The sequence below is a fragment of the Drosophila nasuta genome, chromosome 3 (assembly GCF_023558535.2).
Source record: "Drosophila nasuta strain 15112-1781.00 chromosome 3, ASM2355853v1, whole genome shotgun sequence".
Classification (NCBI taxonomy): domain Eukaryota; kingdom Metazoa; phylum Arthropoda; class Insecta; order Diptera; family Drosophilidae; genus Drosophila; species Drosophila nasuta.
The window spans coordinates 5,902,720-5,916,359 of NC_083457.1; the positions used below are offsets into that span (position 1 = coordinate 5,902,720).

General features: G+C 40.5%; 1 protein-coding gene across 2 annotated transcripts; it reads left to right on the forward strand.

The window, feature by feature from the left end:
- LOC132792729 (uncharacterized) lies at nt 1–4,111 on the forward strand. Of its 2 annotated transcripts, none has more exons than XM_060802181.1 (4): nt 1–343; nt 415–633; nt 1,083–2,371; nt 2,426–4,111. In XM_060802181.1, the coding sequence occupies exons 3-4, from the start codon at nt 2,369–2,371 to the stop codon at nt 3,956–3,958; spliced, it is 1,536 nt and encodes a 511-aa protein (XP_060658164.1). In that variant the 5' UTR covers nt 1–343; nt 415–633; nt 1,083–2,368; the 3' UTR covers nt 3,959–4,111. The 2 variants fall into 2 exon arrangements, with proteins under 2 accessions (XP_060658164.1, XP_060658165.1); XM_060802182.1 differs by having other exon boundaries at nt 418–633.
- Nucleotides 4,112–13,640: the final 9,529 nt, after the last annotated feature.

Consider the following 13,640-nt stretch of genomic DNA (forward strand, 5'->3'; position numbering starts at 1 on the left):
GTAGGCTTAGACTTAAATAAAATTTAATCGCCACATTTAACATCCGGGAATAATTTATGTGCAGACCTTTTTTTTATCAACAAAAGAAAGCAATTGTACTTGCAGTTACCTCGAAGGAAATCTGACTTTTGACCATCATCCAGATATGGGACTTGTCGAAGACTCTCAAGGAGAAGATATCAATGCTTCATTTCTAACATATACCTTTCGAGTGCCTTCCATGGTCTTTTAATCAACGGAGGAATCATCCAAGAATATATCTATTACTGAGAGTTTTTGAAAGATAAGTGAGAATGTCAAAATCTTCGAATTGTCTATAAAGCAAACTGTTAACAGAGAAATGGTAAGAGTAGGCTTAGTCCCATAAAAAAAACCCTGCAAATAATTAGATGACATTCTCAAACTTATCCAAAGAAGCTCGCAAGTATTTTAGTTCAAACACAGCAAAATCTAATATGGCTCTCCATAGTATTGATCGCAAAAAATATTTTAGTTTATATTCTTAGTCTCAATGGATACTTGAAACCATGGAGGATTCTTGAAAATTAAGCCTCGGACGTTTTTCTTTTTGGATTACAAAACAACTTTCAAGAAGTTGGTTGTCGAGACGTTCATAGAACTGCCAACAAATCGGTAAGACACACAATTTTTGATAAAAGCCTTCTTTACATGGGAATGTTGCATATAAAACTATTTGCAGTGAAAAAAAACATACACATACACACATACATTTAAAAAATAAGTAAAGCTGAACAAAGAAATTATTCCATTACTAGCTCTAATTAAATTGCTAATTCAAAGCTATAAGATTCATAATTATTAAAAATAAAAAAATTCTTTGCTTTCACTTTGAATAATGTCGCACGCAACCTTTTTACCAGAAAATACTCCTTATTTTGCTTCACCAGATGCGTTATTTATTGGAGGTCAATACGTTATCCTAACATAGTATAAAGTAAAAACGTAATCCTTGATTTGATTAAAAAAACAAATTTGATCATATAAAAGTTAATCGTAAAAGTTATTCCTAAACGAAATAAATATTAATAGTTTATTTACTCGTTATCTTTTTCCCTTAACAGGTATTGCAAATCAATGGACATCGCATTCATGGCCGAAGCTCTCTCTTTGATTTTGCGAATCAAGAATGATGATAGTTTAGAAGTCAGATGAGCCATGAAGCTACTAACGGAAAAATTATCCCAAGACAGTTCTCAATAACATCATGTAATATTATTTATTTCGTTTGTTGTAAACAACATTTAAAGCAAAACGGGCCTAGCAATTAAATATAGTTTACTGGGCCCGTCCACTCTTTAAACCTGCTTGACCCAAAGGGTCTAGTGATGGCCACTATTATTTTTTAGTTTGTGGTTGCAAATAATTGTGGAGTTGCACACTCAAAAGATCTTACGAATTTGTTAGAGATTAGTCGACTGCAGCAGGCAAATTGGTGGCAAAAATTTAGAAAATTTAAGAAGAGACACAGAGATGCGTATGCTGCCGCACTGTCCCATGGGAAGTGGGCGGGGCAGCATGGTGCGGGATATGTGTTGGATGGGGAGAGGGGATGGGGAAGGTGGCGCAACCACTAGCAAAGTGGAATGAAGCGTATGCGTGTGTAATTAAGTGTCGCAAAAAGACGCAGGCAAAAGCGAAAGCAAAAGCAGATTGTACTGGGCGCTGCTTAGGCGTATGGTACATGCGAAGGTAATCGGCGGTGGGGGAGACTGTGGTGCGGGGGAGTCTAAGTAAGTGTGTGTGTATGTGTAAATAGGAAAAGCATGTTGTTGTGCTCCTCATGCTGGTGCTGGCTAACAGGATGTGAATATGGCGTCCGGGGTGTGAGGGCGAGGGTGATAAAAATGTTGATGTAAATTGCAAAAAACAGTTTTTATGTCCCATTGCCGCATCTCTGTCGCTCTTCTCTCCTCCTCCTCCTCCTCCGTTCAAAAACCGAGGACAACTTGAAGGCGGCCTGCGTGTGAAGTGGTGCAAAATATATTAGACAAGGGCGGTTGGAGCTGAAACAGCTCCTCCCCATCCCCCGTCATTAGGTGGTTGCTTCCGCTTTGAAGTGCCATTGTTAATCTAGTTTTTTTTTTTCTATATTTTATTTGGTCTATTTATAACGCATCATCAATATTTTTGCCATGCCAATGTCAAACTGAATATACGATGCGCTGCACAACACTGGAGGCATTGACAATGCTGTCAAAGTTGCGAGGCGAAACTAGATTAGTTCGAGGTAAAAATTCACAACGCACGGAACCTGGATAGAGTATCGAACTTAAGTATTTAAAGTTGATTTCAATTCGGATTTATAAGAAGCTGACTATATCGAGGCAACCCTTTCAAGGCTTGCTAAATGGTAAGTTGTGATGACAGTCCAAATTGCATTTACCTAATTAAAATCCCCGATAAGGCGCTCATGGTCAAACTAAAGCTGCCAACTCGCGTCCAGCCGGAGGTGTTTCCACGACCGGACAGGTGTGGTGTCCACACAAATAAGATCGAATTTCTGAAGCGACAACTACTCGATAAGATACCCGGCAAGTCCTTCGCCCCTGATTTCATGCAACCGGTCGATTCGGAGCTGCTAAATGTGCCCGCCTACTACATGATCATCACCGATCCTATGGACGTGGGCACCATCATCAAGCGTGTCCAGAACCAATACTACCAAGGTGTCGATGAGCTCATCGATGACTTTCGACTCGTTATCAACAATTGCTTCAAATTCAATCGTACCGGCGAGGTTGTCTACCGGAAGGGCATGCAGCTGGAGAAGTTCTTCCTTAAAGTCCTGGACCAAATGCCGCCAGGACCTGAGTATCCCAGCAGCAAGAATCCACAAGCTGAACGCAATCACCCGCCATCGGAGAATACGTTGACAACGAGGGAGCGTCTGTGTCGCGAAGACTTGAAGAAGCTGCAGAACTGCTATGTCGATGAGGTGGATAAAGAAGTGAGGGAATTCTTCAAGGAGAAGTGGTGCGCGCTGTCCAAGAGGATTAGCAAACATGCCTTTAAGACGATCGAGGATTTCCATATAACCGTTGATAACATCTTTCTGCAGAGCCAGGAACAGGCGAAGAGAGTCTATGGGAACGCCTTCTTTGTGCCCCTGGAAAGTATCTCTTTGCAGCCCCATAACAAGCAATTAACCGAGCTGCTCTACGAGGTAAAGCGGATGGATGGCAGCCTAAGAGCTCCCTATAATGTACAGGCCAGGTGGGAACAGGGCCTAATGGATGGCATTGACTTTATGATCGAGAAGCTGAGCAAGAAACTCGACACATGTCGCCAGGTCGAGGATGAACGATACTTGATTGGCCAGGAGTACTGGAGAAGACAAAGAATGGTGTCAAGCAATGGGCACAAACTGATGAATGTCCTGGCTACAAGCTACCCAAATGGCATTAAGGCGGAACCTAATTTCAGTAAGTCAGATCGTCATACGATGATGCAACAGTTTGCGATGATGCCCATGCATGTGAAAGATGAGATCATGGACATCATTGCCCGGAATGAAGATATAACCTGCGATAATTATGGTCTGCAGTGGTTCGATTTTGAGGACTTCAACAACGAGACGCTGCTAGGAATGAAGAAGGTAATGCTACCGCATACCAAGCTCAATCTGCGCAACATGAACACCTATGAGAAGGCGGACTTGCAACGCTCCCTCGAGAGCCGATTGGAGACCATCAATCAGGTCTTGAGTGGACATCGACGCAAGTGTCCGAGAGGGATGCGGGGCAGGATGCCGGCAAGGAAACGAGCTCGCTATTTCACAAATTGCGTGGCCAAGAAGAGTTGCAGTCTGCAACAGCAAGATCAGAAACAACAGCGGAGATCCTCACCGGAGAGTAGCGACGACAGCGACTCAAGTGATTCGAGCAGCTCCAGCAGCGACTCCACCGATCGGAGCGATCCCTCTGATGTCTCTTTGTAGACTTTTTCCATTGACATTTTTTAATAAAAGCGAAATAAATGCATCTTCAGTGTCTTTGCAACGATCACGTCCGATCGTTTTTGGGTGCAGCGAATTTTCACGACTTTTACAACAAAAATTAAAATTATGCTAATGTCGAAGAGTTTCTCACGGTCGGGAAAACTGCAGCGTCTCCCGTGTACCTGACATCGCAAACTACGAAATTAGAGCGGTGCCAAAGATCGTGCAAAGATCTCTGAACTGAATAAATAATTTGCATATGTTAATTTTATTCGTGAAAAACAGCACAAGATTTTCACTTGGCGCAAAAAGGGTTCGGGGAGAGATCATTTGCGATCGTAATTTGCATAAGAAGCGTCGCAACGACTTTGCGAAATGGGCAAAAACGCAAAACGAAAGTGAAAATAGGAAAATCGGAAAATGCTACTGCAAAGGAAGTGCCGCAGAGACAGGCCTTAAAGGACACGGCACACAGACAATCGCCCAACAGGGGTTAATTATGCGCACAGTGGACGAAAGGCGCCAGAGAGCGGCTGCTCACAGCATGCTGGCACGCTCGCACTCTATGCCCTTGGCAGGGGGTTGAAGAGGGACAACAACATTAGCTCATTTGCATAACATCGTAAAGGAAATCGAAAATAGAAAATAGAAAACCGACAAAACAGAAAGCAGAAAATAGGAAAATGAGAATGCGATGCGTTGTGATGTGATGCGACTGCAATTTATTTCCTTGTTAGTTTGGCTAGGCAAAATTATGTAAATTATGCGTGCAAAAACATTAAGGAAACTTTCTCACGCTTCTCTCAACTCCTTGAGCAGGATCTCTTGCTCGGTATATTGCTCACTTTTCGGGTTAAGCGGGTAGCTGTGTGGCCAGGACGTCCAGGATGCAGGGTGCAGTCTGTTTGGGTTTCCGCGCACCGGGCAACAAATCAATTTTGATCGATATTCATTCAGCTCTCGATTGATTTCAACAAAATTTGCATATTGGTTGCCCTTCGATTAGTTTGTTTTCCTCATAAAAGAAACTCTTTGAGTCGAATTATGCAAATGTACTTAAGACATTTAATTTGCATCCTTTTGTTGTACGAGTAATGCAATTTTGGCATTCATCTACTGTACACATATTTTCGAACATTGATATTCATTAAAATGCCAAATGTATTGCAATTTTATTACTTCAAAAACAATATGATTATCATTAAAAAGAAAGGTATATTGCAATTTCAAAGCTTCAGAACAGCATTTACAAAATGAACGTGAAAGTCCAATTAAGTATGCTGAGAATAGGAAACTATTTAATCCCTTTAGGTTATTGGAGTTAATTAAAGTGAGAGTGACAGTGTAGTTAGGGGTGTAAAGAATAAAATTGAAACTTATTAAGATTACTATAAAATATAATAGCATTTTCAGCTAAGCTTCAACTCGAAATCTTTGCATTTATCGCTATATTTCAAAATGTAAATGTTGTTTATCTTTACATATATTTTTGCAGCAAGCTTGTTCCTTCTTAATAATCACATCGAATAAAGTAATTGCATTCATCTGCATTCCGTTGGCCAATATCAAAGGCAGCTTAGGTTTTCAAGTCTCTTAACTTGGCATTCGCCATTTTTGCCACAAGTTTTCGCACAGCTCCTCCCATCATTCGCTTGCCACCACCACAGAAGAAACAGGCTATGTCGGGTGTCGATTTCAACCCCAAACCTTCTGTAGAAAAGTTGCGAAATCGCCAATGCGATTTGCCATATGGCGATTGAATAGTCATCATCGCAAATAAAATTGCAATTGCCAGCCAATGCGAATGGTTTTCGCTCATTCAGCGACAAGGATAGGGAGAGAAGTAGGAACAGGAACAGCAACAGAAACAGGAGCAGGAGCAGGCATTGTGACTGCAACCGAAAGCGAAACTGGAGAAGAGCAACCACCGTTAGTTAAAGTGCTACTACCACCCAGGCGAACTGAAAATATTATGCGAGTATGCGAGTATGAACTTTGATGTTGTTTGCCGCTGTTTGGGCAAAACCATAAAAAAATCCGCAAAACGAGGGTTGTGCCTCGTAAAGTACTTATCGAAACACCCCAAGCACATTCTCTGCATTACCTTCCCCTGTCTCTTTTTGCCTCACCTAGTTTGCAGACATTATTGCTCGTGAATGTGGAGTGCGTCACGTGTGGCATGTACTACTATAAAGTTGTTTTTTTTTCTGTATCTGGTAATTTTGCAGCGACAGCATGCAAATTTTTTATTTCTCAGTTGACCTGCCATGCCGCCTCGAGGGTTGAAGCCCCAGAAAGCTGAACTAAGCCGAACTGCAACCATTCAGACGACAACCCCAGAATGTTAATGCTTTGTTGTAGTTGTTAACGCTGCTTATGCCAAAAGAGGCGTCAAGTAAATATCAGCAAGAGACTCGAAAGTTTTGCACAACCTTCACGCTTCTTCTTTTTTTCTTATTATACCCTCTGCAGAAAGTATAAAAGAGTATTATAACTTGATGAAAAAATAAGATACAGCAGCACGAACCCTATCGATATGGAAAGAATTCTGTAACTGAAGGATGAAAACCTACTTTGTAAGAGCTGGGAGGCTGAACAGATAGGAAGGTGTTACTCAATTGAAACAGTAAGTATTTGAAAATACGCATTAAAATTAGATTCGAATTCAAAAATTTTTGGGAACTTATTGAAAATATCAATTCTCTGGCGAAAACTTATATCATATATGTTAAATATCAGTAACTACAGTAAGTTATAAATACTATTCACTTACGGCTATGTGGAGTCTGGATTCTTCAAAATAACTTCGATGTTTTGTTAAGGTGCAATTTTGGGCTGTAAGGATTCTACACTTATAAATAAATTAGAAAATAAATAGTAAGTTTGGCACTTTATAAGTAATTTTTGCATTTTTTGGCATAATTAAATTGTGAATAAGTTATTATAAGCAGTTATATAAGAATAAGTTAATCTTTTTAAAGACTCTCCGAGTGACTAACAAGTATCTTCCAGTCGAGCAGATTCGGTTTTCCTATTTGTTTTACTGGCTGCACTTGTGAACCAGGGATGTGCTTGGTTTCATCAGCGAGTTGTTTTGTTTTGCTTTTTCTTTTTCCTTTTGTAGACATACCATACATGATCCTATCGAGGGTCTCATATTTGGCATAAATTAGACGCCATAGTAGGCGACCCAGAGACACACACACAAAAGTGCTGAGAACTGACAACTGAGAAACGAAAACGAGGGCGAGGGTTTGGTTTCGTTTATTTCTTCTTTTTTTGGTTTTTTACGCGACAGCGACACCAGCATAAACAACAACATGGACAACAACAATGGGAGACTGCGGAAAACGCGTCGCAGTCGTCGCGCTTCACACGCGCAAGGATCTGACAAAAAAGGATCCTATTACAAAAGATAGCTGCCAGTTTTGACTTGAAATATATTTGAAATTGTCGCATTTTCTGCCATTCTCTGGTGTTCTGCTTCTTCTTCTTCATATGTTCTGATCTCCCCCTCTTCTTTGATGCGTGTGTCAGTCGCTCGCTGCTTTTATCCTTTGTTCTCAACAGGGCTCGAGTCTCAAGGCTCGGACACTGTATCTGTCTCCCTCTCTCTCTCTTTCTGTCAGTATCTATTGATAAGCGTTTCACTTTCATTTGGCCTTCCTTTATTTGCAGGATCTGTTGCCTTGGACTGGACCTAAACGTGTGTCAGTCACCACATCTCGCCTCGGCTATTGTTGTGACTTGTTGACCTTTGTGGCTGCATTAGACACAGGCAATAAGACACAATGCCCATGTGTTTGTATGTCTCTCGGTGTGTGTGTGTGTGTGAGCATGGTGACAATTATGCAATTGCTTTGTAATTTGAATGCCACTCACAGTGCGACGACGTGCCACATGCAACACACAAGCAGGCCAGCAAAAACTTCATTTATTGTTGGCGTAGGGCCGCCATCGCGCCACATGCCGCATGGAGGAGCAGCACTAAAATGCAACAACAGCAAACAGCAAGAAAGCACGCTCACATATAAACTTATGCCCACATACATACATACATACATTTTCATGTTTGTCTTTTTCGCTGCCAAGATGGCGTTGCCTGATCGAGTCAAAACGCAGTTCACTGCGCCCACGTACTTCGTTGGAGCTGGAGCTCGCGTGCTCTCTTTCTCCCTCTCTGTCTCACTTGCCATCTTATTCGTGCTCTCTCGCTGGCAGAACATTGGCATTTTCTTTTACTTTTACACAATTTGTTTTCGTTCTTCGCTTTGTTGACATATCCAAAAATGTATTATCTCTGTTGCCTTTGCTGCTGCTTTTGCTTCGTTGTTGTTGTTGTTCTGTTTGCTTGATTGGCGGCCACTTCTGTTCTCTGCTTTTTCGTCTTTGCATGATTGTGTGTCTGTGTTTGTGTGTGTGCGAGTGTGTCGATAAGTGCATTTGTATGTATGTGTGCCTGCACATTGCACTCAAATCGCCGTTTCGCTGTCAAACGCTTCTTCGGCTGCGCTGCGCTGCGTTGTTGTTGCACTCAATTGCGTGGTTAATGCTAATTATTTGTTATTCTACCGTCGCAGCGTTGTTGTTTGCGTTGTAGCTGCTGCATTTCCAAAAAAAACTAGAAAAAAAGAAAAACACATTTTGGAAGACACGCACAGAAGACCGAAACGTGCAATTGCTGGCGATTTCCGGCAATACGAAGCGATGCGATGCAAGCGCTCAACTGCTTGGCGACTGTACCACAAATATGGTGTATAACAACTACAAGAGCAATAAATAAACAGCCATCCGGGCTATACATAATTAACAACATATTTTTAATTGCAAATATATTTAGAATTACAAATTATAGTTGGTAGAACTTTGACAAATTTTGACATACAAAGAACATAGCGAAAAGGAAGCAAATGAATGGATTGTCAAATGAAGAACATTTGTTAGAAAAAAATATTTTTTGCTTAAGGTAATTATGTTAAATTGTCAACAATTGAAATAATGCTACAAGTTATATGAATGTCATTTCTCATCTTTTAAATTTATAAAGTTATAAACGAAGCTAAAAGACAAATAATGTATTTTGGTTAGTTTAAGAGTAAAATACGAAACTGCAAAAAGATTTAACATTTTAATATAGTTTTTTTAATTTTTCAGAATTACAGTGATCACAAATTTGTCATACATTTATTTATTAAGTGAATTTTAACAACTTATATATATGAATGTTATTAAATATTAATCTAAAAAAGATGTATTAATGTTAAGGCAATAAAATGATGAAGATGAGATGCAAACTTGTTGAGTTTTATTATTGGATATTAGATGAGAGCTAAGACAGTATGAAGAAGAATTGTAATTCAGCAGCATTTAAAAAAAGTGCAAAATGATTGCAGACAATTACAGGCAATCGCAAAATAGACATTGACAAAATGTCACTCGATTATTAATGCGAGAGTGTGTTTTGTGTGTGGCTTTCAAATTGTAATTAATGGGCCGCAATATTTATTCAATAGCAGAGACACTCTGTCTGTCTCTCAGGCCACTCAAGACTTTGGTAGAGTGTCTGTCTGTCTGTCTGTCTTAATAGCCGCTGCCACTCAAAGAGAGCGTCTTGTGCTTGGCTCACATGAATGCCCCTCATCGAAGATGAGAACAGCCTGGGTGTTGTTGTTATTGTTGTTGCTGCTGTTGTTGTCTCTTCTGCTTCTATTCGTACTGTGCACACAGTGCTCTGAACAATGCAAGACAATTTTTCGGCCACTTGTCAAAATAATTTGCGCCTGTTGCGCTGAGTTTTGGTCCAAAAGAATCTCCACGTACACGTCTCTTGACCAAACAACGACTTTTCTGAGATGCTGTTGCTGCTGTTGCTGCTGCAATACCTGCCGTGCAATTGTTGACTTAGTTGTTTGGCAGATGAGAATGAAAAATGTGTGAAAATTTCTTAAGCAAACTCCGCGTTGTGCGAGACGTGTAGAAGGGGGAACCAAGACAGGTAAGAATGCAAGTCTTGTTTCTATGTTGTATACCGTGGAAGTAAGCTTGCGAAAGGTGTAGATTAATGCGATTAGTTCACCGATCACTTGTCGCAGCCAAATCCCCGATATGATCACCTGTATGATAGTGCAATAAATGCCTTTGGAATCAATAGTTCAATAAACCCAGCAATAACAAAGGACCAGAAAAAGAATGACGAGAAATTGTGGCACACAATAAAGGATAAACGTTGCACAGCCTGAACACTAAGAGTGGAGGGAAGGGGAAACCAAAGCGAATGCACAAATTGATTGTTGCTTCTGTTGCAGGGGCGACTGCGACTGCGACTGCGAAGGAGCAGGAGTAGGAGTAGCTAAGGGTATGCGTGCAGGACGCGAGCAACAGGATACACACACGCACACACACATCTGTCGGTGGATATGCGGGATGCAACCCGGCAAAAACCCTGGGAAAAGTTAACTTTTTGATTTGATGTAAAAAGAAAGACATGAAAAAGTCACACGATTCGATGATGTTGCCAGTTGGCAGCGGATGGCGAAGGTGTTTTCTGATTGTTGGGAAATTGGGAAAATAGGGAACATGTTGCAAGTCAGGGAGTGGCAGCTGAACTCCAGCAGGTTGCATCAATTGGCCTGGCCAATGAACAACAATAGGGATAATAGGCATTCTCAACGTAATAAGATCATTTCATGTGGTTTGCAGGCGAATCAAGCTTGCGGAGTATAAGATCCGTGAGCCGGGACAAGAACCGCGCTGTTAATGAAAGCGCTCGCGAAAGCTAAATGCGAAAAACACTGTTAATATTTTTTGGCGAACGTGCTGAGCAGCAGCAAATCAAATTTAAGTTAAAAATAGTTGAACGATTGAATTGAATTAAAAAATATTTTATTGTTGAGCTATAAAGATGAAAACAAAGCATATGTAATTAATTGCTTAACTCATTTTTTTTATTGCAGTTATAAAATAATAAATAAAAAAATAAAAACAAATTTTAAAATTTATTAATGTAATGCCATTTCTGAGGTGTATAAACATATCTAAAGAGCTGCGGCTACTTAGCATGCCATGTGAGCTAAGCTTATTCTAATGTGTCTCAGGTTCTACACGCTCTCCAGAAAGCTCTTTCAACTTCCAGATGCCAGCTGCTAGCTGCTAGCTAACCACGTGTCTTCCCACTGTGCCAGACAATTGACTTAATCAACACACACGCGAAATAGTCAATATAGTAAATAGAAAGAACAGAAACGACGCCAGAAGAGATGGAATTCAACAGCAAGTTGACTCTCTTCAACAATTCAACAATTTTGGCGTTCTTTAGTTTTAGTTGGCGTCAGCTTTTCGAGTTGTTTTTGCGCGAAAATGGCGACTTATCTGTGCCAAAAATAAGCAAACGCGAGCGAAGCACATAGCGGCAGCTTTCGGCTCGCCAATTGTGCTGATTGGTCGGCTCGCAAATTCGCGAGTGAAGAGCCGAATCGCAATTTTGCATTAAAAAGCTTCGGGAACCGTCGGGGGCATTCGGCGACACGTTGCCGAAGCGAGAGGCCAGCACGAAAGATAGAGAGAGAGCTGCTATTTATTACCCACAATACCCTACAAAAGCAGTAGAAAAAAGGCGCGTCTGTTCAGCTCAAACTGTGTAGCAAGGGTTTAATGCAACGCGTAAGCATTTATATGTAAAATAAATACATATAAAATATGTATTTGTATAAGATTAAGTAAGTGATGCGTGAGGCAAATATAATTTGCCTTAAAGCTGGCAGAATTCGCATACTCTGCTTGCTTACAGGGTATCACCACTTCGAGTTTGCGTCGCGCTCTCTCTCTTGTTATTGTTTTCAACTTGTTTTTTTGCGTTTTTTTTTTGCCGGCATTTTGCTCTTGAATTTTGTTTTCGCAGCATTTCAAGTTCAAGTTTAGGGACGGCGCCGTTGCCGCGCCCGTCTGCTATATGTTGTTGTTTTTGTTTCTGTGCTATTCTCTAGCTTTTTAACGGGCTTTCTGGTGTGCTATAGTAGCAAACAAAAAAAAAAAAACGCCCCAGGTTCTGTGTGTTGACGTAACTTGTTGCTGCCATCGACTAGGAACCTTTATGGAAATTAGCGAAAATTAAACGATTACATTACAAGCCTTGATCCACATTATTAACAAATAGATAAACAATTAAATTGTGAGCATGTATTTGCTAGCATTGAATCAAGACCTTCCGTATTTACAAATTTACAAATAAATATTTCCAACAGCACACACACATAAATTGACCCTGGCGCAGCGACGAACAAAACAACAAAATTAATGAAATTTGTTTTCGTTGTAAGCAGCAGAACTGCTGTCACACACACACACACACACGCACACTTGAATTTACAATTTATTATTTTTTTGCTTTTTTGCCAGCAACAAACATTTTTCAGTTGTGCTACTTCTTCTTCTTCTTCTTCGGCTGCCACTATTTCGTCTGTCATACTATTTTTCGCTGTAAACAAAAATTGTGTAATAATTAAGTGACCCTGAAAAGTTCTACAGATAAACAAGCGAACACCAAATGGCGGTTCTTGTTTTTTCCATTTCTGTTGTTGTCTGCCATATTTTTGTTGTTATTTATTTGTGTTGTTTTTGTTGTTGCCGTTCTTGTTGTTGCTATATTATTTTTGTTATTTGCAAAATAGTTTTGTTTTCGTAGAATCGGAGAGCATGAATCTAATCGTTCTCTCTTTCTCTGGCAAAGGGCTGCCTGATAATTTTATGCTGCTCCGCGAGAGCTTTTGCTCCCTCCCCCTCCTCCTGCTCCCTCTTCTCAGCACTCTTGTCACCTCTGCCATGTTGTTGTAATGCTCGTTTTCTAGTGCGAAAGTTTTGTTCCCGCTTTATTCGTCTGTTGTTTTGCTCACTTCCATGAGTCAGTTTTGATGCCACAGTATTTGTGTACATAAGCAGCTAGTATATAGCATGTATGTATATATATTTCAATGCGAGTGTGTGTGTGTGTGTGTGTGTGGACACAAAAAATTAAAAAAGAGCTTTTGCCGCCTCTCCGACGCTTTACTCGGAATTAGTTTCAGAATTTGAAATCCAGAAACAGCAACAGATTCGTAGAGTCGACCGGCAGGCAGGCAGACAAGACCCCATCATACAAACACCCCCCACACTGCCCCTTGGCAGTATCTTAGTTACATTTTGTGGACGCCAAGGTCAGTGCACGTCGATCTTTCGCAAGAGATGCCGCCCGGACTTACAGACAACCCAAAAGAATAAAGAGAAAAAAAAACACGCGAAATAACATAAAAAAAACTTGAACGCAAAAGCTTACAACAAGCTTGTTGTAACCGCTGTTTGTGCCGCTAGATGTTCTGCTCATTTTGCATAATGGCCGAAACGCGTGCAGAACTTGGCCAAATCGTCGCGAGTTTGTGATCAAAACGACAACCAAAGAATAAAATATCCAAAAAACACACACGAAAAGTGTGCAAATTAATCGAGCGAGTATCGTGAGACACGTGGCAAACCAAAAAGAAAAACGAATCAAAAATAAGAGAAACGACAAATAAAAAGTGAAAAGAGAGCAGACAATTTGCAAAAATGTGCAAGCTTAAAGTTATACGAAAAGTGAACAGAATAAAGCATATACTCGACTACATACAAACATATCCAATGTAAGTGCTTGCCTCCATTGGCCTGATCGCGA